The sequence below is a fragment of the Suillus plorans genome (assembly GCF_016647745.1).
Source record: "Suillus plorans strain S12 chromosome Unknown HD556scaffold_1, whole genome shotgun sequence".
In the NCBI taxonomy this organism is placed as follows: Eukaryota; Fungi; Basidiomycota; class Agaricomycetes; order Boletales; family Suillaceae; genus Suillus; species Suillus plorans.
This window is the reverse complement of record NW_024537385.1, coordinates 1,450,989-1,473,502: the sequence shown is the minus strand read 5'-3', so window position 1 is coordinate 1,473,502 and position 22,514 is coordinate 1,450,989. Positions and strand designations below refer to the sequence as shown.

The window sequence follows — 22,514 nt, the reverse complement described above, 5'->3', positions numbered from 1 at the left end:
CCTCTTTACGCTCCTGAATCACCTTGCAAGCCCGTTCTCCAGCGAGTAGTCACCGATATTTATTTGGAGACACCTGAAGTAGATCGGGATTCACTTGCAACTCCGCGTTCCATTGCAGAATCCTCTTCCGGTGATTCCTGCACTTCGAGCATAATATCAAGTTCTGCTTTCGTATCGGCGCAACCCTCACCTTCCCCGATATTCTACCATCGATTATCAACGGTCAGCCGTATCAGTGCAGAGCGCCATCGCCAATCAATCGCTGCTCGGAAGACTCGTCTCAGTAGTTCTGGTTCTAGACGTTTATCATCCAAGGAGAATAGACAGTCTCTTAATCCTCTTTTTAAGGCAAGAGATATTTCTTATTTACTCTCAGGCATCCTGATCACCTGGATTCACAGGAGTTATCTCCTTCGTCGTCTTCTCGAAAACATTTCTCACCCTCATCCAACACTCTCAATCTCAGCGTCCCCACTTCACTTTCCCCACTTCCATCGTAAGTCCACATCATACGCCACCTGAAACATTTGGCTGACCTTCGTTCTGATAAAGCGAACACTCTTCCAATTTACACGCTATCTTCACCCCTCAAACACAAGGTTCTGCCCCACTTGATTCGATACCTTTACCAAAGGATCTCACGACACTACTCGAAACTTTACGTCTTGAAACAAGCCCTCCTCCTAATCGTCAAATAATGGATTTTACAGCGAAGAACGCTGAGCACGTAGATTTTGGTGGAGAAGTGGACTACTCTGGACACCAGTGGTTCCAGGAGCCGCCTCCAAGGCCAGAGGTAGGTTCCTACTACCACTACTACCAACCAAGTCAGACGCTAACGCCTCGTGCAGCCTCAGCCTGTGGTCGAACCATACATCCCAGAACAAAGCGTCATCATGCAAAATGAAGCATTCGGCTTTGCACTGGGGGCAGCACCTAACGTTCTCTACGGTCGTTACAAGCAATACGGCCAAGTAAGTTTCCCTCTTCTCCAAATCCCAACCCAGTACTCATGCACAAGAACAGCTAGGCGTGCTAGCATGGTGTTCTGAATTCGGAGAACTGATCGACAGCTTGAAAGAGCTAGGGTTCCGAGGCAACATGTTCGTCACAACACGCACGCAGGCTCTGCGTACCTGCGAAGAAATCCTCAAACTCAAACTCGACATCGAGATGCAGATCATCTTAATGTACCTTTCATCACAAGTCGCACGATTGCGTCGCTTCCTCGATGGAGAACGCCAGTGGGACGATTACCCCGCGCCCAAGTTTCCGTTGCCGTTGGACTATCGGCAGTTTGGTCCCTCATAATGAAATTGTGAACTTTGTACACTTTTCTTTCGTTTTACTTACTCTTGTTTACTTTTGCTCGTTTTTCCAATGTTTGGATTGCGGCAAATCTCGTTTGTTGGTCCGGCTCATGTGCATAACGTCCACATCAAACTCTCTCATAATTGCATTTTGCATATCTCCTGTATCAAAGCGAATTGTACTTATAACGAAATTCGATCGTTTTCATACTTTACAAAGAGTGAGGAAATCATGATTGTAAATACATAATAGTCGAAGCATTGCGCTCAATTAATCGAGCTGGTACATAAAATGTTTCCAGTCCAAATCAATAACAAGTGAGTAGTAAGACAAAGTGAATGAAAAAAGAACATCCGCCTAACTACAAAGCCCCAAGGGCATTGAAGAAATGAAGAAAAACAGATTGCAGTATGATCTAAATTAGTACTTGTATCTGAACGCTGAAATGCGTGATGTTGAGCATGCGCAGTGTGGTATATCAAGGTGAGGGGTACGAGTGGGTAAGTTACTTGTTCGTCCAATAATCCAAGGAAGTTCCACTGCCTCGATCTGCAAGCGTTGACAAGTATGCGGGTTGATAGGATGATTCACGAGGGGGATGTGGTAAAGGGTTCTGGCGAGGAGAGTCTGCTGGGGGCTCTGTAGAAGGGAACGTGAAAGAGTTGTGGAGGGATCGGTAAACAGACTGGTGGGAGGCCTGATGAAGCACCTGTCCATACGGGGACGATGCAGTGTAGATAATTGGGGGAGGCGCAGAAGGCATGTTGGCATAAAACACGCTCGCGGGCATAGGATGTGCTTGGAGCGGCTGAACGAGGTACGACGTGTGACTCGAACCGTGCCCAGAGGCATCTACTCTGAACTCTCCGTTGACCTGCGGTGAATCGCGACTGGACGGCGAGGCAATCATGTTGGACTCCTGGTGATTCATGCTTCTGCCCTTCCATAAGCGATCCATTTCCCATGCCTCGCGTGCGCGAAGGGCATTCATATCTGCAGCAGATGGGAGTTCCGAAATTGGACGGGTTGTGTTTGAAGGCATGCGTTCGACATGTGCGATACCAGAAATAGGACTCGGAGCAGGTCGGATGGGCTTTGGGTTGTGGGAGTCGCGTGGCCGGTCATCGCTCTTGCGCTGACGAGGTGGCTCGCCTTGAAGCATAAACACCATCGGCTGATTAACGCTCGTACGGGAGGTGGTATCGAAACTACGCGCTCGCGAAGGACGTTCCAAGAGGGTACCGGAGTCGGCTGTTTCTGGTTTCGCCCGTTTCGTTTGACCTTGACTACTACTACCCGCACGTCTCTGGTTCTCAACAGCTTCATGAGCAGCTCTATCCTGCCTTCGTTGATCCCTCCTACTGCTCTCGCGATCCTTCGTCGATGACCGCGACGACGGCTTTTCGACCCTCTCGCTCTCATAGTAATTCGTTGAAGACCGCGACGATGGCTTTTCTACCCTTTCCACCCTTTCGCTCTTTTCTACAGGCTTCTCCCTTGTCCGCCTCCGGCGAGGAGCGTCAGAAGAATTGACGACAGTCCATTGCTCACCCTCAGCAGTGATAGTATTATCAAACGATGAAACCTTATCAGACGGGTTCCTCACCAACTTGAACGTCTCCGTCTTCCGGCTCGTTGTGGAGTTTGACTTGGCCATGCGTACTTCACCATCGCCCTTCTTGACGGGAGATGTCTCCCGTGAGGGTGCCCTGCTCGGTATCCTTTCGATTTCAGGCAATTCAAATGGAAGGTCTGGGTGTAACTCGTCAGGGTTATGTGGTGTAGGTGGGTTGACAAGGATTGATGCCCTAGACAAGGGCGAGTCATCCGACGTTGATACAATGGCGGCGGTGGCGAAGGAGTAAGCATGAAATGTTTTGACCTCCGGGGCTGCCACGGGCGAGGTCAACAAGGAAGGCGCGCCCATCGACAAAGAGGGAATAGACGGGGCGCGGCGATGGGTGGATAACGGTGGTAGTGACTGAACACTCGCGGGAGAGCGAACCGCATCAGGAACAGAGAGTGAAGGTGCAGGCGCAGGGCTTTTGCGTTTGACAGGCGATGTCTTGCTAGTGGGATGAGCCACCGACTCCCTGCTGGGGTTCCTATCGTGACGGTGCTGCACGGGCTGCAGTAGCGGTAAAACACTTATGTGAGGGGAGTCCTCAGGCGGCAACGCAAGGCTTAGCCTGATCGGCGTACTCCCTCCCGTACTCGGCGCATCTGGGTTTGCTATCGTCAACCGTCCAGGTGAAAATGGCACCTCCAACGAGATAGAGGACCGATAGTCGGGTATCTCGCGCTCCAATTCTGGCGAAGGACCCAACCCTTCCGTTGTCTGTAAGTCAATTTCTATCTGTGGCGGCGGTACACGCTTGGATGGATCCGAGTGCTTCTTCTCCTTCTCTGGAGAAGGCTGTCGTTGGGAGAAAAAAGAGCGGCGAGGCTCAGAAGGTGCAGCAACTTCATCCTCTGCTCGTTCGCTGATGGTAGGTCCCACGTCTTGAGTAGACTTGGTCAACATGCTGAACTTCCTCACCAGTCGACCTAAGACACTTGTTCGTCGCTCCTTCTTTGAAGAATGCGTTGATAGAGCTACAGTGGATGTATTAGGCACGGAGGTGGGCAAAATAGTGGAGTGACGACGCGCAGATGTATCCGGCACTTGTAACGAGTCCTGTCCACTGAACAGGTTGCCCAACACGGGTTTTCGGCGTTTACTGAGTTTACGGGTGATGTTCGGTTCAGATGGTTGAGTGTGCAGTGCGGATGTAGATTGAGATAATGGAGATGGGGTGACTGTCTTACGACGAGTCGGTGTGCCATTCATGCTTGATAAACGAGAACGAGAGCGACCCTGAAGAGGAAGATGAGTAAAGATATGAGAGTAGAATAGAAGCCACTTGCCTCGGGAGGGTCGACTGAGACGGGACTTATATTTGTGCCTGTATCGTACGGGGACTGGTGATGCCAGTGAGTACCCCAGGGGTCAGAGGCGTCGAGCAAATCGGCATTATCCTGTGAAGTTTTTCTGCTGCGAGGTTTGCCACCTGATTCTGGGATGCGAATCTGAGAGGAAGAGGGAGTTTGAAGGGAAGTGCCAGAGGGAGTGCGGCTCGGGCCAGGCAAGCGGATAGAGTCCTCTGAACGGTCGTTGAGAGTGGAAGCCATTGGTGGAAATGAAGGAGAGAAGACGGACGGAGGACGATTACTAGGATTGAGCTGAGCAGGGGGAATAAGGTGGTAGTTCTTGTACCACTTGGGACCTGTTGGATTATGCAGAGGATATTTTATCCTATAAGATGAAGTGTTTGCAGCAGCCATGCCGTTCTCTTTCTTGAACCAAGCTGGTAGTTCACCTAGAGGATCTGGTATTATTGAACGAGAGATGAAAGCAGAAAAATCGTGGTCTTCGTCTGAAGTGTCGTTTGCGAGTTTTGAGTCCATAGAGACTAGAGATTGAGAAGATTGGTGGTCCAGGTGTTTAAGTGCAGGTCCAGCGGCTGGTACCAGTGATGCTGCGGCGGTCTTCTTTGTGGATTTTCTTTTCCATAAAGACCTTCCTGGTGTATTTTTTGAGGACCTTCTTGAAAGTTTACGCTGTAATTCAGATTGTTCTTCCATGAGTTCTTCATGGGGGTTTGTTGCAACCAGACGACGGTCAAACACGCCGGCGCCTTGAATCTAATACAAGGGAAAAAAGAAATTAGCGATCGCGTAACGCGGGAGAACAAAGAGAACCGTGAGCCGGTCGGTTGACTTGGTCCATCAATTGTTACCTCTTCAAATGGTTCAAGAACGTTTGAGAATACTGGATTTCTGTAATTCGACATGATAAACCCGAATCTTGTGTCAGGCGTCAATTACTAGCTCCGTCTCACTATTTATCATCCATCACACTCATCTTTTGCGATGAGCACGCAGATCTTAATTCTTGGCAGCGGAGGCAGAGAACATGCTCTCGCATGGAAACTTGCCCAGTCCTCTACCGTAAAACATATATTTGTATGTCCCGGTAATCCAGGATCTGCTAAAAATCAAAAAACTTCAAATCTTCATTTTCCTCTTATCCACCCTTACAACGATCTCGTCGATTTCGCCGTAAAAAACAAGGTATTTTCTCTATCAACTCCATCTGATATCAATTCTTATCCGACTAGATCGATCTCGTAGTACCCGGTCCAGAAGATCCTCTCGTTCTTGGCGTAGAAAAATGCTTTCGTGACGGTTATTATTCCCCTCCCCGCTCATCACCTTGTATCTACTCATCTTTTATCCAGTTGGCATACCCGTATTCGGTCCCACAAAGCTGGCAGCCAGGATGGAAGGATCCAAAGCCTTCTCCAAGGCATTCATGCACCGTCATGCTATACCCACCGCTAAATTTAGAACTTTCTCTTCTTCTCAACTTCAGGACGCCACCGACTACGTTCAAACATGTGGCCACCCTGTCGTTTTAAAAGCCAGTGGCCTTGCAGGCGGAAAAGGCGTCCTTATTCCCTCCTCTACTGATGAGGCTATCCAAGGTTTGCGATCTATCATGCTAGACAATGCTTTTGGATCGGCAGGTTTGTCCCTACCGTTTCTTTACCTATAAATACAATGATACCATTTCGTAGGCGATGAGGTTGTGATCGAGGAACTTCTTCAAGGCCCTGAGATCTCTGTGCTCGCGTTTTCTGATGGGTACACTATCGTACCCCTACCTGCCGCACAGGACCACAAACGTATCGGCGAGGGGGACACCGGCCTCAATACTGGAGGCATGGGCGCCTATGCCCCTGCCCCTGTGGCAACACCTGCAATCATGGATCGTATCATGACCGAGTCTCTACGTCCCACTATCGACGGCATGCGCAAAGAAGGTATATCCTATCTCTTTTCTAGCCCATCTCCCGCTCACCTTCCTCAGGATTCCCTTTCGTTGGCCTCCTCTTCACAGGCTTCATGCTCACTACCGACGGGCCCAAGGTCTTGGAATACAACGTGCGTTTTGGGGACCCCGAAACCGAAGCACTCATGATGCTCCTGAGCGACGACGTCGATCTCGCTGCAGTCCTTCTCGTGCGTCCATCCATCATCAGCTTTTCCGAAAGGCTGTTGATTCTCCTATCCAATAGGCGTGCGCAGAACGCCACCTAGATTCTGTCCAGATCAACACGCGTCCAGGCTTCTCAGTCTCTGTTATCCTCGTTTCGGGAGGATATCCCGAGAGCTATGCCAAGGGGAAGCTAATCCAAATTGGCGAGGTCCCATCTGGTATAGCCTTTTCTATTTATTGATCTTGGGTGATCGATTAACCTTTTATGTTAGATGTCGTGGTGTTCCATTGCGGAACATCGATGAGCGGAAATGATCTGATCACATCTGGTGGCCGTGTTATGGCAGTAACATGCTCTGCACCAACCCTGGAACAGGCTCTTGCGCAAGTTTATGCGACTGTCGACAAAATCTCATTCGAGGGCAAGTTTTACAGGCGAGACATCGCACACAGGCATGCATCTCATCCATCGGATCATAACCAAAGCTGACACATTGTAGAGCGCTGACATCATTAATTCAAGTTCCATCAAACGGCCTGACATATGCGCAGGCCGGAGTCTCAGTAGATGCCGGAAACGAGCTTGTGGAAGCCATCAAGCCATATGTGCGTGCTACTAAGCGCTCCGGCGCTGATGTGGAAATAGGGGGTTTTGGAGGTATCTTTGACCTCAAAGCGACCGGCTACAAAGATCCCGTGCTGGTCAGCGGGACCGACGGCGTGGGTACGAAACTTCGTATCGCTGTCGATGCCGGTATCCACCATCTGGTCGGTAAGTGGGTCACATCTGAGTCGCTAATCAAGTATGACAACTCTATTCCCAGGAATCGACCTCGTTGCTATGTCAGTCAACGACCTGCTTGTGCAGGGCGCTGAGCCGCTTTATTTTCTCGACTATTACGGATGCAGCAAACTGGACGTCGCAACTGCCGCGGACGTCATCAAGGGTATCGCACAGGGCTGCCAACAAGCCGGCTGTGCCTTGATCGGTGGAGAAACGGCAGAGATGCCAGGGATGTATCAAGATGGTGAGAGTGTCCTCCACCCAGGGAATCCACCCCTTATCATAACAAAACAAACACAGGCGATTACGATCTCGCAGGTTTCGCAGTCGGCGCAGTCGAGCGTAGTTCGATCCTCCCTCGTGCGGATATCATGCCAGGAGACGTCCTCCTCGGAGTCGCTTCTTCTGGAATCCACTCGAATGGGTTCTCGCTTGTTCGAAAAGTCATCGAGATGACAGACCTGTCATACTCCTCGACGTGTCCGTGGGACGATGGAAAAACACTCGCGCTCAGTCTTCTGGAGCCGACTAGGATATACATCAAGCAAGTCCTCCCAGCTGTACACCAAGGACTTTTAAAAGGCATGTCTCACATCACAGGGGGTGGCTTTATCGAGAACATCCCGCGGGTACTACCAAAAGGAACGGGCGCATTCATCGATGTGTCGACTTGGCAGCTCCCCCCTGTGTTCCGGTTCTTGATGCAACGTGGGGGGATCGCGCCTTTGGAAATGGCTCGTACGTTCAATAATGGTATTGGGTTGGTGCTTATTGTGGGCCGGGAGGATGTGGATAGGGCTGTGCAGGTCCTGCGAGAGACTGCCGATGCTGCTGTTTATCGAATTGGTGAGGTGACGGATAAGAGTGGGGTTGAGATGAGGAATTTGGAGTGTTGGAGTCCTCGATAGCAAAATGCTTGATTGTATGCACCGCTGAAACGTAGCAGAAACAAATACAGTCAATTCGTCCGCATTAGTACAAGTATCAGGATGCATTCACACTACATTTGCTCGATAACGAGACGCGAGAGCGCCTTGTATTTACTTTCGCGGGACGGTGTCTCGATCATAGGTACAGTATGCATGAAAACATTGCGATATTGATACTGAATGTGAGTAAGACATGATATGAGATGGGAGAGGGAGTCAGTGTCGAAAGTAGATGTAAATAGTATGTGTACCCCAGCAGACAGATCAACACCAGTAGATAAATGAGACGAGCGCAATGAGAGAAAAAAATCGGACTCTTCTAGATATCAAGGGTACTGAGTGAAAAAAACTGTAATGCTGTATTGACCAGACAAAAAAAAAGACAAGTGTGAAATCATGGTAATGGATAGTTAGTATATGCGGAAAATGATCCAGAAACAGGAGAAAAATATGGCAGCAAGATAAATAAATGGAGTCGGATGAATGAACCAAGAAATATCAGATTAAAGTAAAGCGAGAAACCCGATGATGACATAAATGTAAAGATAGGTCCGTTTTACGCAGAGACAGACACTTCCTTTACAACTTCAGGCGCGGTCCCCGTCGCCGCAGCTGCAAAAGAGAGGGGCAACTTGGCGGGGGGTGGGACAATAGCAGGCGTGACATTAGGTTGTACGCCATTGACCCCAGCAGGCTTCGATTCCTACGAACCAATCAGTCCAGTACACAAGACTACTACTAATAAAACTTACAGCCTGGTTTTTTACAGAATTCTGTTCTGGAGATGCAGCACGAGTCACTGGGTCTTTCGCGGTTTCTTTGCGTGCAGGCGCAGGCGCTTGAAGTACTTGTGCTGCCGTCGGACCGCATGACCCATTGACAGAGCTTCTCGACGAATTTGTCGAACCGCCAAGTACAGGAAACTCATCTGCATTGGGAACCCTCTGCTTTGGGGCAAATTTTTTCTCCGCTCGAGACGGACCATTGGACTTTGTTCCCCTCGAGCGGCTGCCGTCTGTCGATTGAGATCGGCTAGAAGCTGCGGTGCCGTTCACGCGAGGCTGGGCATCCTGTAAACCATAAACAAATCAGGGCAAATCCCAGGATTAGAATTATAATCATACTTCTCGGACGTTCAAGTGAGCCATTTTTTCCTCAATCGTAGGGATACCGTTCGGTCCGTTCCGCGCGTTATCCTTTGGACGTGGACCCCGCCCATTAAAATGAGGGGGATGAGTGTTCGTAACGTCAGGAAGAACATGAGGGAAACGGCATTCATCGCTAAGTGTTTCTATTGAATATATAGCAATGAATAGTGGAATCATGATGACTCACCCATTCCTGCACCTGCCTGCAGGATAAAAGAGGCAAGCCGGTTTACGACTTCCGCCAAACGATCCACGCCTCATACTACCCCGGCGATTTTGATTCACGCCCTGGCGGAACACTGGACCGTGGCCAAAGCCCTCAGTATGAGGAGGTGGCTTTGGCCCACTATTGGCTTCATTGAATCCATGGTGGTGGTGCGGGCCGTGAGATTGATATGGTACAGGATCTTGACGAACAGCGAATGGAGGGGCAGAAATTGGGCCATTCGGATATACTGTCTGCGGCGATTGCGGACCCGGGGCACTAGGTGGTTGATGGGGAGGTGGAAGCGAAGGGATAGAAAGTGGAAGAGGTACATGAGATGGTGGTGGGTACGATGGTGATACAGGTGATACAGCACCATATGGTACAGGTGCAGGTGCAGCGGAAGGGCTGAAAGGAACCTGGACAGGCGATATCGCTTCTGAACCAGATCTGGTGTGAACCATCGGTGGGTGTGGAGGAGTATGAACGGGACCTGCGGTAGGCGATGCGGGGTTGATGTGAGGAGGAACCGAACTTGGAGGGTGATATGTAGGTGGAGGTACAGCGTAATAATTAGGGGCATAAGGTTGTTGAGTCATTGCATCATAAGGAGCGGGATACTGTGCAGGGGGCGGCGGCGGGGCAGAATAATACGGGCCAGCTTGAGGATGCGCAAAGAGACAAGAGGAACCGTAACGACAAGCAGGAAAGTATCTGCAAGGAATGAAACGTGCCACTTCCGGCGGAGGGAGGTTTCCAAAACCTCCGTTTTCACCCATTTGCATGGGGGGCTGCGCATAATACGCAGGAGAGCCATCGGGCAATGTCGGCATAGGGGGTACGCCTGGGTAATAAGCATAAGGTCCAGCGGGGACAGAATAGTAGGGTTTTGCAGGATTAACCATCGAATCCTGGGTGTAGCCTTGCTCTTGTGCAGGTACACCATTGGGTGCAGGCTTGTTTTGGGCATTATTGAACAGCTCCAAGATCGCAGCATCAGATGTGTACATTTCTGGCCGGCCATGCACAGATGCAAAAGAAGGATCGGCACCTGATCATACAATCGATGAGATAATCGCAATTTGACGCGTGAATTATATTACCTCGGTCGAGTAGCACCTTCACCACATCAACATGTCCGTTCTTGACTGCTTCGATGAGGGGAGTGGACCCTGTGTGATCTGTAACAGAATTGCAGGTGGAGACAAAGAAAATGATATTAAGTTTCTGCGAGCGTGGAAGTGTGAAATTAAAAATGCGAGCAACACACCTCTGATCTCGATATCGACCGAAGATGCATCATTGAGTATGCTAAGGACTGTTTCGAGGTTTCCCTCAGAGCAAGCGGTCCAGAGCTGTGAGACCATGTCGCAAATCCTATAGTGAATCTAATGGATGAAGAAAAAGAACAAATAGGGCTACGCAGAATGAACCGAGGGCAGATCTGAGAAACTGAGCGAAAGGAAGAAAAGATGTGACCTAGACACGTCGACCTCAACTTTGGCTTGAATCGGCTTTCGGAGTGTGGCACGCCCCTACAAAAAAAAAAAAAGTAAAAAAAATGCGTGAGAAAGTATTTACTTGGATACGCTTATGTAATTTAAAAGTAATATATTATTATTAGAGGAAATCTCATCTGGTTCTCCCAATCTATATAGACCACCTCACAGTGGCCAGGTTTGCAGAGACAGCGGAAGATGTGACTACAATCAATAAATCAATAAATTATTGGACGTGGACAATAGTGAGTTGTCTCTCGCATTGCTTACGTATGCATGTATACGTCGACGTGTGGGTCATTGATTTAGGCACCGGATGTCATATTCCTTTTCAGGAAGACGTGTTATCAAGTTACGATCACATGTTACGCGGAAACGGGAGCCTTGGTTCGAGACTCGACTTGAACTATGTATACGAAAAGGTTCATGTGTCCAATCCAAGCTTCTGCATCAACCTCTTGGCAGGTTCCCCTGCTTTCTCCGGTAGGTCCAGTTCGCGTGACGGTGGACGACACATTAATTCTTGTATACCTTCATGCAGGTCTTTCCCTACACGAGACATTCAGATTAGGCAAATCAGGCTCCACTGCACCCACCTTCATAGAGAAGTGCATATATCTGGGTTTGCAATCGGGCAAGCGAAATTGTTTTAGCTGAAACATAGAGGCAGATCGCATTACGCACCCCGTTGGCAAGAGGCGCAGACACTTGCATCTCATCGATAATCTTCTTCAATCCCTTCACTGTTGTCACTCCCTCAGCTACACTACCAAGTGTCTTGATAATATCTTCCAGCGGCTCTCCTTTACCTAGTCGATAACCCACGGTGTAATTACGACTGGTCGGCGAACTACACGTAAGAAACAAGTCTCCCACACCAGCCAATCCTAAGAACGTCAATGGTGATGCTCCGTACGCAGTTCCGATTCGCGTCATTTCGGCGAGGCCGCGAGTAATAAGACCTTGCCGTTCAGCTATAATTACAATTCTGATTTGAAGAATGTAACAAACCTACCGGCTCTCGTGTTATTCTCGAATCCGAGTCCATCGGCAAGGCCTGTGGCGATAGCGTAAACATTCTTAAGGGCACCTGCAAGTTCTAACCCTATCGGATCAGATCCAGTGTAACTGTATGGCACCTTGAACCAAAACGCCAATATTGGAATAGGGTAAGTCCTACCACCGGAACCACGGCTGATGAAATATTTCTGACGCTTTCCTTGCTTGCGATTCTGTTAGAGATGCGACAGAAACAGACGTCGGTTGCCTGCGAACAACTTGGGGTTCTTTTCAGGAGAAGGCATGATTCTTTTCCAATTCTGAACGTACTTTCCGTTGCAAATGATGGTCCGGACTACCAGAGTCACGACTACGGAGATTAGCAGACAAGACAACGCTTACAATAAAAGTTGCCGCGCGCGCAATTTCACTTCCGCAGGTATCAGCAATGATCTCGAGCGTTAGTGCATGTGTGCCTGTTTCAATACCTTTGTTGACAAAAATCATCAAAGGTAAGTTTGCGCGGTCGAAGCTGTGTTGTAGTTTGATGAGTGTTTCTCTGTTGGTTCCGATCTCAAATAAACTACGGAATCTGAGACAGGTCCATGAGATATTCACCTGACGCCTTGCGTTGGTATTGCAAAAAGTAAAACATCCATCTGTTTCATCATCGCCCTGCTGGGTATCTCCGGGCCGACAACGCGAATATTCGTTGAAAATTCGTGATCTTTCAGGTAGTCTGGATTCCGGTGATGCTTGTTAAAGTATTCCACAAAGCGAGCTTCTCGAGACCACATGAATACTTCATGGTCTGAGTTTCCGAGATGGTCCGCCAAACAGCTTCCAAAATTGCCTGCTCCAAGGACCAGAATTTTTGATTTTGGGGGCGGGGTTGAGGGTAATGACAGCATAGTGAATTTCGCAGTAGAGAGAGAGGCGGTGGAGTGAATGCTACGCCTGGAGAAATGGTTATGATGAGAGCAGAGGATAACACTGGCCCGTGGATGTAGCTTGCTCTTGACGATATTACTACGTCGAATAGCAATATAACGCAGCATGCACAACTGGCCAAGAATGCTCTGATTAGTCAAGTAGCATAAAGTAGCAAGGAGTACTTGAGGAAGTATCATATCCAGCAAAAGCTCACGGCGTTATTGCCGGGTTTAGACCATAAATTCAATGTTGATGGCCGGCCGGATGACACGGTGGCCGGCCGCAGCCGGTGTTACAACTCGCCCTTCGTCCAACGCATACTCATCATCTATATTTAATACCTTATTCTTTCCTTATAGACGCAACCCGCCATGGCAATACAAGATAGAACACACGAGTTTCGTTCATGCGTCGAGTCCATACGAAACAGGTCCGCTGTACCACCCCGAGCCGCTGAGGCGAAACAGAAGTTACTTCAATCCCACAGCAATGGAGGAGCAAAGAGCGAATTCTCGCGTATGGCCTCTGCTATTGGGAAAGATATCAGTAGTACTGCCATAAAACTAGGAAAACTTGCGCAGCGTAAGTACAACGTCTTATTGTTCACTGCGTTTATTGACCAGCTTCCAGTCGCGAAACGGAAGACACTGTTTGACGACAGACCAGTGGAGATTAGTGTATGCTTCTTCGCCGACGTGTCCGCAGTACGCTAACATGAATTCTTCAGGAATTGACATTTATCATTAAACAAGACATTGCGAACATAAACAGGCAAATAGCCGCTCTGCAATCCTATGTTAAGCAAAGGAATGCACAAGCATCAAAATCTTCAGAGGGGAAACAGATTGAGGAACACAATCACAATGTCGTCATGATGCTGCAGAGCAAGTTGGCAAATACAAGCATGAGCTTCAAGGATGTTCTGGAAGTTAGGACACAAGTGAGCCGCCAAACCGCATGTCAGCAACTCAGGCTAAATGGAGTTCCAGAACATGAAAGAAAGCAAAGACCGTACAGAGCAGTTCATGTTCTCTACGGCAGCCGCAACCCACCACGCTCCACCGAGTAAGTCATCATTGGTGCATAAACGAGCTCTCGCGACCAATTCGCCTATCAGGTTCGCTACTTCTAAACGGGAGACAAGACCCTATGGGTGACGGAAGCCGACCTAACTCCAAAGGCAAAGGCCGAGCCTTTCAAAACGAAGACGTTCTCGCATTGGACCTTGATTCAGCCGAGGAGGGCTCAACAAAGCACGGAGGCAATGCATTCATGCAGATGCAGCAAATCGAACAACAGGTCATTCAGTTGAATGCTGCTCAATTATACTTTATACTGAGAGACTTCCAGGACTCGTATATCCAATCAAGATCGACAGCGATAGAATCCATCGAATCGACAATTGCAGAACTAGGACAAATATTCACTCAGCTGGCCAATATGGTTGCCGAGCAACGAGAAACAGTACAACGCATTGACGCAGACACCGTGGATATCGCGTCGAATGTGAGTGGTGCGCAGAGAGAGTTGCTCAAGTATTACGCGAGCATCTCGAGCAATCGCTGGCTGATGCTCAAGGTCTTTGGCGTGTTGATCGTCTTCGTGAGTTTGTCCTTCTCGAGAAATACAGGCATGCGAGTTCTAAACCCCTTCACCAGTTCCTTATCTTCATTCTTGTCTCATGAGTGGACGCTAAGCGCCGTTTTGTCGCATATTTACTAGCACGATATTCATATCATAATTTAATATCTAACATCATAGGAAGGAATCACAGAATACTCCACAAAATGAAACTTCAGCCAACAGGGATAGCATTAACACCAGTACCCCAATCTTTGCTTTTGGTCCGCCGTGCTTTATCAGCCTTCGCGTGCTTCTTTCCCCCGCGATGTGTCGTGGAGTCTTCCGCGTCACCGACCGTCCACGTCCGCTTTTTCTGCACCTCCTGATCGGCGCCTGATGTTGTAGAGAATCTCTTTGCCGCATCCATCCTAGACGTTGGCTCTTCACCTTTTGAATTGGCTTTCTTCTGGAGTTGTTTTTGCTGTGCAATTAAGTTACTTAGCACCAAGTAGACTACGCTGGGAACATGGCTCACTCGCTGACTCTCCAACTCCTTGTTCCGTTCCTTCAACTTCGACAGCCTCGCTTCGCCTTTGCCGCCACCACCAGCAGTAAGTTCAACGTTGATCTGACGACCATCCAAATTGGAGTGGTGCAGTTTGAGGCCCTGCTGAAGAGCATTGCGATGCCTGAATTCAAGGAAAGCGCATCCCTTGGATTTCATCACGGGTCTTGAAGGTGGTTTATTAGCAGCTGGTTTAGGTGCAAGTAAACGGACAGTAGGTGGTGGATCTGAGCGCCGATGTCAAAACCTCCTTGTGTGATGCAGATTACTGTAATAACTTACCGCATGCTGCGAAGTGAGCCTCTATTGATTCTAAAGTGGTGGTATATTTAAGATTTCCTGAGGTCAAGGTGTCAGTTAAGCAGAGGGACTCCCCAGGATGCTCGATCATACCAAGAAACAGAATAAAACGTTGTTTTGATTTTTCAATTTTTGACTCTCCCTGCTCAGCATCCTCTGCAACATCCCCAGCATCTCCTTTGGTTCTCTTAACTCCCCGCTTCCCCGACGGCCCATCCTCTCCCTCTAGATCTCCGGCTCCTTGTGCATCTTCCGCAACTTCCCTCTTTCTCTTTTTCGTTGCCACCACCAGCCCTTCTTTCTCTCCGTCCTTCTGAACCAGGGCCTCTTTCCTTCCTTTGCTTTCCCCCCCAACACTCCTTTGAGCGCCTTGAATGACCTCCCCACCCTCCTCACCGCTAGCCCGACTGTCAATAAGGTCCTGAAGTTCGAGAATAGGGACATCGTGCTCCAGGTCTCCTTGGTTTTTTGATTTGCCTTTGCCCTCGCGGAAAGCTATGCCCTTCTTTTGGCGTTTGGTGAGCTTGGGAGTTGAAGACATTGATATTTATATAGGACCCTGGGCGCGTCTTTTGAGTTCCTGCCGGGTTCGCTTGCAGCGAATAGACGGCAGATTGGATATAAAAAGTATGTATTGTAGCGGAAAGCAATTACATCACGTGATGTTGTACATAATGTGCGTGCAGTGCGGGAGAGCCTTGAACCAGCTTGCCAAGGCAACTGTGCAATACGGGACAGCTTCGCAGCGAGATGTATTAGCCCATTGCTATAGAACGAAGGGCTTCAAACACCTTGGAAAGCAGTCCGATTCAAGCGTGCGTGGAAGCAAATGCCCGTACACTTTGCGCAACTTCTCGAACCAGATCAGTGAACGCAGATAAAGCGACCAGAATTACTATTCTGTATGTCACTCAAGGTGCCCTTTTACGGTCACTCAGCCCAGTGATAATCCATTCACGGCTTCGCCTGCGCCTTCGATCTCCCTTTCCTCGCCATCAGCTCCTCTCCGCGTCCGCAGAATCGGCCGTAAAATCGGACTCACAAGCCCTAAAGAAGGCCGAAGTACAGGGCTAGAAGATAAGCTCATGGTTCCCAGGTTTACCTGCCGTGAACTCGGATAAGTTTGGAAAGGGTAACCGGACGTGACGGTGGGTGATGAGGTGGCTGAAGTACTAGAATTGGATGGAGGGATAGAAAGAGGAATCGGGACTGGAGGCCTGGAACTAGGTGTCCGAGGGTACGACACGAGTGAGGGGTGTGTTTCTCGCAAGTATGATATGGAAGGCGATACAGCACGGCGTTTCGCAGATGTAGGATATGGATCATATCTGTCGTCCACTGCCACGAGTTGTTAATGTGATACCTTCGAGTGATGTGCGACTACCTTACATTTACGTTTGTTCGAGCGCACCGCGCTTGTGGTTGGTGGTGGCGTGTATCGCCATTGAATAGACATGGGCGTGGAAATGATGGAGGGAGATACCATAGGCTGCCCGGCGGTTAACAAGAGATAACGAATGAGATAGTGGAAACATACGGGATCTACATCCATAGCCACTCCCATCGGGCTTTCTGCCAGGGACATGTTCAAATCATCCCCATTTACACTCTGAGCAGGGGTACAGGGCTTGACGTTGTTTGTTTCGTTCTGTATATCAAAGGCAAAAAGGCCCTGGACATCGTCGTCGTCATCGTCACTCAAAGGATCCTCGTGCGAATCCTCGTGGCCCACTTCTTCAGGATAGCGACCACGGTCTGAGGGTGCACGAGGTGTACGGGGTTGCGAGGGGAGGTCGGAGTGCGATGCCAACAGGCGTTGGAAAGCTGCCTCAGACTGAAGTTCGTCCTCTTCTGGACGTGGTTCTGCTAGCAGATTCAATATGCGCGCAGGCTTCAGCTACATGAGATATTAATATTAGCATACGAATAACGACTACGCAGCATAGCACTCACTGGATAAGTAGGACGGCGCAATATTGGGATAGGCGTGTCTCCAGCATTGGCTGGTAGTGCATTTGTGCTCAGATTGCGACTTGGCGGCGGTGTTGAGGGACTGGGCCCACCACTGCGTGTGCTAGCGTTGCTTTCGTCATCTCCTTCTAGTGGAAGAGTAATTGGGGGTGTTGGATTTCCTGAGCTGCTTGATGGAGAGCTTTCAGACCACATTCTCTCTCGGTCACTTTCCGATTCTTCGCCATTACTCCCTCGTCTTCTGGAGGCCACGGTGAACGAAATTGCCAACGGACTTTGTATCCTTTTGTCTGAATAGTACGATGACTTGTTGAGTAATGTCGGTCGTCGCAGTCTCAAAAACAGTGGATTCGGCAGTCCATCGTCGGCTGATGTAGAAGATACCACGCTCGACGTTGATGGGAGTGCAAACTCTTCGGACGAGGTTGGAAAGGGCAGACGATTATATGATTCAGACATGGTTGAGGAAGGAAAAGCTAATGAGCACCGTAGATGAATGACAGACAACGTTGTGGCCTTCCCGGACAGTTACCAAATCCACAGGGGCATTCCCATTATGTTACATTCTTAGTCGCTTTGATAAGGGCAAAAACCCGGCTTTTGTGGATAAAAACATATGTGTATCACCCGGGAGGACAAAATGGCATCTAGGCCAATAAGCGGAGGCAAATCACTCAGAACAACAATGAACTTCAACAAAATATTGTGGCTGACTCGCGCAGCAACCTGTAGCACGAGTTGTCAGCGCGACACTAGTAGCAGGCTGCAAGCACGTGAATCGTAAGACCATCCATTTGCCGCGAAGCCATCATATCGTCACAGACGCGTAAGTTGTTATAAAATGTGCGTTAGATCGTTTAGCTTGCCAGGAAGGATGATGACAAAAGAACGTGCTGGTATTTGATCGTTTTTCGTGAGGCAAAGTGCATGAATTGAGTCTCTCTGAGATAAATTATTCACAATGTGATTGGTGTCATTGACATTAACACGAAGGAAGGAGCTGGTAGGCAACGTATGTAGCAGTCGACAAGAGTCCTAGAGAGACGTTAGGAGAGGGAAGGCAAGATACAGATCATACTACTTACCAAGCACTGAGAAATTGCTGACAATACTTCCAAACACCCGCTGAAAAAAATAAATGAGACGATGTCGAGCATTATAACAAGGCGCAACAACGAACCCTCTTTGGTTGGCCCGACTTGTATCCAATGGTATAAGCGATGCGCGCGAAGGAATATGCAACACATATGGCAGCAGCTAGAGCAGGGTACTTCAGACCCGCCATGACAGTTCTGACGGCAACCCCTGTTATGTGTCACTTTCTCCTCAAATCCAATGCAGACTTACGAAACGAATACCACGGGTGCCGTTTCAAGCGTATTTTGGTGTGCACCTAGGTCAAGGGTGAATCAAAGGCCACGCAACTACGAATTTAGAGAAAACATACGCTGCATGCAGTTGAAACGAAGGGCTGCAGCGGAATTTTTGACCTCAGCTTGTTCAGCATACACTGTGATGGAAGGTATCAGAGAGTCTAGAATTAGTAAGAAGTCACTTAAACGCACGTTGAGGAAACTCGACCCCTGCCCTCTTGCGGTACCTCCCAACCATAATACCCTGCCAGACAAGGACCCACCCAATGGTGATCAATGAACTCGGAACATACCCATAACTATACGAAATGAAATCGTCAAAAAGAGTATGGTCATTGGTCAGTCAGCCAACGTACCCCTCAGGTAGAGCCATTATTGCTTGAAATTTGGGAGAAGTAACTTGGAGTGCAGTTTATGGAGATATTATCATGCTGAACCGTGGTCTGCATTTATAGTAAGCCACCATAGTGCTTCAGGCCTTCAGAGGTACTCCGAGTCATGGTACGCGTACTTACTCAGATACGCGTCATCCCATCGGATACTTACGTGTCTCTTGGCTTGGTAAAAGTAGATTCATAATTCCCAAGGCACAAAGTCTAATGCCCGTGATGCCAGGCCGCGTCAGCGCTCGGCATAATGACATGGAGGAATCATTTGCAAGGCCGTCAGGTGTTAGGCGTCCCGGGATGACGCGCAAAGTGCATGCCGGCCAGGCACAGTTTTAAAGGAATCGTAATACAGAGAATAATGGGACTAGTAGTGTGCAACTGCACAGATCGTGTGTACTAGAATACCTGTGAGGTCTTGTAAGTTGTAAGTACACCCCCAGTACTTCCAAGCTTCAGGTTGGTGTTGTGTCATCAAAAATTACTTATGTAATCAACAGTCTAACCACGTGCTCAATAATTTTGAGATCTGAGCTATGATCTGCAAGACAAGCAACCTCAATCCGAGATGTCCAAACGAAGTGCATCCGACAGGGAAACAGACGGCCAAGCATTTGCGAAGGCATCTGGAAGTGGGGCTAAACGTGATGAGAATGAAGTAAATGATATCGGTGAGTTCGAGGATGCTTGGGAGGATGAAATCGAATCCGAAGAGGAGGTGATTGATGGAGAGACCGGGGACGGCGAAGATGGTACGTGAAATTGTTGTTCGTGTGGCTTCGGAGTGTAACTCACAGGTGATGTCGTTTAGGGATGGATGTTGATGAAGTCATGCCCGCTATCGAAGAATCCGAAGAACTACCTCCTGCTCCAGAGGCATTTATCCCCGGGACGCATGTCCTTGGAAAGGACGAGATATTGGAGCCTGACGACTCAGTGTATATCATGCGCCATTCGATGAATGTGACATGGCCTTGTTTGTCATTCGACGTCCTCAGGGACAGTTTGGGGGACGAGCGGCAGCGTTATCCAGTAACTGCATACCTTGTCGCTGGAACACAAGCAGATCAAGCAAGCAAAAATGAGCTCTCAGTCTTCAAAATGAGCTCACTACATCGAACGCAAAAAGATGGAGGTAATGTACGACTTCATGTTTTTGTCAATCGATGCTCATAAATTGTCATGCGCAGATGATTCAGATTCAGACGAGGACGATGATGATACGCTCGATGAAGATGCTATACTGGAATTCCGTTCAGTACCTCATCACGGTGGTGTAAATCGTGTTCGTGCCCAACCCTTACCTCCTGCATCACCTCTACCTCCTGCATCACAGCCCTACTTTACCGCAACGTGGGCCGATAATGGCAAAGTTCATATATGGGACATCAGACCGCTAATCGAGTCTCTGGACGTTCCGGGATACTCGTGGGACAAGTCGAGAACTAATAAGCCAGCTTTCACTATTAACTCGCATGGTCGTGCCGAAGGGTTTGCAATGGACTGGGCTTCATCAGGAAATGCAAATCCATCATCGCTACGTCTACTCACTGGAGACGTGCACTCGAAGATATACCTAACGACAACCACGCCATCAGGATTCAACGCCCTTTCTCAACCGTTCACATCACATACCTCCAGCGTCGAAGATCTGCAGTGGAGCCCATCTGAACCCACCGTATTTGCATCATGCTCTGCGGACCGCAGCGTGCAGATTTGGGACGTGCGGAGTAAAGGACGGCGAAGTGTGGCCGGAATCGAGCCAGCGCATGAGAGTGACGTGAATGTCATTAGCTGGAATAGAAGTACTGGTTACCTCCTTCTTAGTGGTGGTGATGAAGGTGGAATCAAGGTCTGGGACCTACGCAATGTGCAAAAGAAAGGGTATGTTCAGGTCAAATTGTATGTCACGCTCATGCTCACAGATCGTCAAGGACAACAGTGTTGCCTAGCCCCGTTGCCTCTTTTAAATGGCACACCGCCCCCATAACCTCTATCGAGTGGCACCCGACTGAAGACTCGATATTCGCTGCGTCTGGCGCAGACGACCAGGTGACCCTTTGGGATCTTGGAGTCGAACCGGACGATGATGAAATGGGCACATCCATGAATGACACACCTGATGGTGCACGAGACGTCCCGCCACAACTCCTCTTTGTCCATCAAGGTCAAAAGGATGTCAAAGAAGTTCACTGGCATTCACAGATTCCAGGCGCAGTTTTGAGCACTGCACTTGATGGATTCAACATCTTCAAAACGATATCAGTGTAGTTGTGCGCCAGAGGCTGCACAAGCCATTGTTGCCACCGAGCCGATGGAAAAGTAGAACCTTGAGAAGTTACATACCTGGAATTGACATAATAGATATCATTGACCAACAGAGGAACGCATTAACCGAAACGTCATCGACTCGTTGTTGTAATTATCAGTATGGATACGGTAAGATTACTGGACCCAGAATATCTATGCATCAGTACAGCCCGACACCATTGTTTCCCTTGGGTGCCCGAATCTACACACAACATGAGCAGAGAGAACGACGGAGTGATACGGAAAACTTACCTTGGCAATATTTTTATGCAGGATATCAGTGAGAACAGCGTAAACATTGCGCATGTCTATGAGGTTTTGGCGAGAAAAGAAAAACTGCTTCTCATCGTGTTCTTTCAAACCCAGCTGAATAATAATCCCATCAGCGGTTTAAGAGTATATCACACAAGAGGCGCGTACTGTGTAATCTTCTATGTGGGGGTACTTGATGAGTTTGGAGCAAATCTTTGCTCTTGCCAGATGATGTTGGCGCGCAGTATCGCGTATGTTATACGCGCTCTCCTGCGAACGGAGAAGTTCGCTAAGAACCTCTGAAAGAGTATCAGACCAATGATGCCACGGCCACTCCATGATTACTTACCCTCTTGGATTTGAACACCTTAGGTGGCAGACGATTTCAGTTTAGCCACCACAAATAAGACCTATAATTTAACTCACCGAAGTTGTCACCACTGTTTGAGGGAAGACGTCAAAAAGCGACCCACTGGAAAGAAAAAGGGCTCACTCTTCAATCCTGAATCTCATGTCAATGCAGATAATAAGAAATGTCGAATACCACGTACTTGGGCATGGTCAGGTTCACCCATAATTTGACTTTGTCCTGTTTGATTATAAAATACCCATAGGAAGTCACAATGGACAGATACGTACACAAGAGTCAGATAGCTGTGCACACTCTAGTTTGACCGTCTCATGCAGCTTCGAGATGAGTTTGTTGGCATGTACACGTTCTGAATATCTTGCGTTGACGGTCTCGTCCAGATGGGAGGGGGCGGCACTTCCGTCTTCATTGCGCTTACGCTTGTTAGATGACGAACCATTAGTCTCTGTTGATGACGGTGGAGGGTGGACAGTAGTGTCTGTGGATGTACCCGCTTGAGATAATTGGTAGGGTGAATCTTCGGCATTCATAGACTCAATCAGGCTCGTAAGTTCACTGTATATAGGTTAGCGAAT

The 22,514-nt window shown here is 48.7% G+C and overlaps 12 protein-coding genes across 12 annotated transcripts; 4 read left to right on the top strand and 8 right to left on the bottom strand.

The window, feature by feature from the left end:
* Window positions 1-697: 697 nt before the first annotated feature.
* Window positions 698-1,311, top strand: HD556DRAFT_1223123 (uncharacterized protein; the record flags this gene model as incomplete). Its single annotated transcript, XM_041296857.1, has 3 exons — window positions 698-796; window positions 852-974; window positions 1,027-1,311. The coding sequence occupies 3 exons, from the start codon at window positions 698-700 to the stop codon at window positions 1,309-1,311; spliced, it is 507 nt and encodes a 168-aa protein (XP_041167899.1).
* A 370-nt stretch (window positions 1,312-1,681) lies between these two features.
* HD556DRAFT_36977 (uncharacterized protein) lies at window positions 1,682-4,449 on the bottom strand. The gene is made up of 2 exons (XM_041310403.1): window positions 4,219-4,449; window positions 1,682-4,168 (listed from the first exon to the last, which is right to left on the bottom strand). Exon 2 carries the CDS (start codon window positions 4,139-4,141, stop codon window positions 1,817-1,819), a length of 2,325 nt encoding a protein of 774 aa, XP_041167898.1. The 5' UTR covers window positions 4,142-4,168; window positions 4,219-4,449; the 3' UTR covers window positions 1,682-1,816.
* HD556DRAFT_1207920 (uncharacterized protein) lies at window positions 4,213-4,935 on the bottom strand (the record flags this gene model as incomplete). Its single annotated transcript, XM_041296506.1, has 1 exon — window positions 4,213-4,935. A coding segment is annotated over one exon (723 nt), but the record flags the coding sequence as incomplete, so codon positions are not given.
* A 234-nt stretch (window positions 4,936-5,169) lies between these two features.
* HD556DRAFT_1318947 (phosphoribosylglycinamide synthetase) lies at window positions 5,170-8,446 on the top strand. The gene is made up of 10 exons (XM_041301253.1): window positions 5,170-5,424; window positions 5,472-5,538; window positions 5,592-5,879; window positions 5,931-6,176; window positions 6,224-6,375; window positions 6,432-6,570; window positions 6,625-6,805; window positions 6,853-7,124; window positions 7,177-7,380; window positions 7,437-8,446. The coding sequence occupies exons 1-10, from the start codon at window positions 5,224-5,226 to the stop codon at window positions 8,042-8,044; spliced, it is 2,358 nt and encodes a 785-aa protein (XP_041167896.1). The 5' UTR covers window positions 5,170-5,223; the 3' UTR covers window positions 8,045-8,446.
* On the bottom strand, window positions 8,160-10,933 carry HD556DRAFT_36896 (uncharacterized protein). Its single transcript, XM_041310398.1, has 6 exons — window positions 10,689-10,933; window positions 10,522-10,599; window positions 9,401-10,469; window positions 9,190-9,346; window positions 8,818-9,135; window positions 8,160-8,768 (listed from the first exon to the last, which is right to left on the bottom strand). Exons 1-6 carry the CDS (start codon window positions 10,783-10,785, stop codon window positions 8,622-8,624), a joined length of 1,866 nt encoding a protein of 621 aa, XP_041167895.1. The 5' UTR covers window positions 10,786-10,933; the 3' UTR covers window positions 8,160-8,621.
* A 408-nt stretch (window positions 10,934-11,341) lies between these two features.
* Window positions 11,342-12,827, bottom strand: HD556DRAFT_1223168 (6-phosphogluconate dehydrogenase; the record flags this gene model as incomplete). Its single annotated transcript, XM_041296860.1, has 8 exons — window positions 11,342-11,466; window positions 11,514-11,535; window positions 11,602-11,879; window positions 11,933-12,045; window positions 12,098-12,194; window positions 12,247-12,271; window positions 12,319-12,475; window positions 12,535-12,827. The coding sequence occupies 8 exons, from the start codon at window positions 12,825-12,827 to the stop codon at window positions 11,342-11,344; spliced, it is 1,110 nt and encodes a 369-aa protein (XP_041167894.1).
* A 393-nt stretch (window positions 12,828-13,220) lies between these two features.
* On the top strand, window positions 13,221-14,534 carry HD556DRAFT_1428357 (t-SNARE; the record flags this gene model as incomplete). The annotated part of the gene is made up of 7 exons (XM_041304705.1): window positions 13,221-13,431; window positions 13,480-13,526; window positions 13,577-13,789; window positions 13,839-13,914; window positions 13,967-14,148; window positions 14,200-14,451; window positions 14,508-14,534. The coding sequence occupies 7 exons, from the start codon at window positions 13,221-13,223 to the stop codon at window positions 14,532-14,534; spliced, it is 1,008 nt and encodes a 335-aa protein (XP_041167893.1).
* Window positions 14,535-14,644: 110 nt separating this feature from the next.
* HD556DRAFT_1302574 (uncharacterized protein) lies at window positions 14,645-15,818 on the bottom strand (the record flags this gene model as incomplete). The annotated part of the gene is made up of 2 exons (XM_041299511.1): window positions 14,645-15,204; window positions 15,260-15,818. The coding sequence occupies 2 exons, from the start codon at window positions 15,816-15,818 to the stop codon at window positions 14,645-14,647; spliced, it is 1,119 nt and encodes a 372-aa protein (XP_041167892.1).
* Window positions 15,819-16,211: 393 nt separating this feature from the next.
* On the bottom strand, window positions 16,212-17,707 carry HD556DRAFT_1223379 (uncharacterized protein; the record flags this gene model as incomplete). The annotated part of the gene is made up of 4 exons (XM_041296883.1): window positions 16,212-16,615; window positions 16,667-16,766; window positions 16,815-17,174; window positions 17,231-17,707. The coding sequence occupies 4 exons, from the start codon at window positions 17,705-17,707 to the stop codon at window positions 16,212-16,214; spliced, it is 1,341 nt and encodes a 446-aa protein (XP_041167891.1).
* A 523-nt stretch (window positions 17,708-18,230) lies between these two features.
* On the bottom strand, window positions 18,231-18,994 carry HD556DRAFT_1302572 (uncharacterized protein; the record flags this gene model as incomplete). The annotated part of the gene is made up of 7 exons (XM_041299510.1): window positions 18,231-18,283; window positions 18,334-18,373; window positions 18,429-18,540; window positions 18,596-18,641; window positions 18,696-18,758; window positions 18,814-18,920; window positions 18,978-18,994. The coding sequence occupies 7 exons, from the start codon at window positions 18,992-18,994 to the stop codon at window positions 18,231-18,233; spliced, it is 438 nt and encodes a 145-aa protein (XP_041167890.1).
* Window positions 18,995-19,507: 513 nt separating this feature from the next.
* Window positions 19,508-21,409, top strand: HD556DRAFT_1318907 (WD40-repeat-containing domain protein). The gene is made up of 4 exons (XM_041301252.1): window positions 19,508-19,759; window positions 19,819-20,142; window positions 20,198-20,891; window positions 20,942-21,409. Exons 1-4 carry the CDS (start codon window positions 19,576-19,578, stop codon window positions 21,276-21,278), a joined length of 1,539 nt encoding a protein of 512 aa, XP_041167889.1. The 5' UTR covers window positions 19,508-19,575; the 3' UTR covers window positions 21,279-21,409.
* On the bottom strand, window positions 21,410-22,494 carry HD556DRAFT_1318900 (proteasome activator pa28 REG alpha beta subunit). Its single transcript, XM_041301251.1, has 8 exons — window positions 22,209-22,494; window positions 22,121-22,158; window positions 22,063-22,071; window positions 21,996-22,009; window positions 21,919-21,936; window positions 21,738-21,868; window positions 21,570-21,683; window positions 21,410-21,519 (listed from the first exon to the last, which is right to left on the bottom strand). The coding sequence occupies exons 1-8, from the start codon at window positions 22,467-22,469 to the stop codon at window positions 21,478-21,480; spliced, it is 627 nt and encodes a 208-aa protein (XP_041167888.1). The 5' UTR covers window positions 22,470-22,494; the 3' UTR covers window positions 21,410-21,477.
* Between the last annotated feature and the right edge of the window lie 20 nt (window positions 22,495-22,514).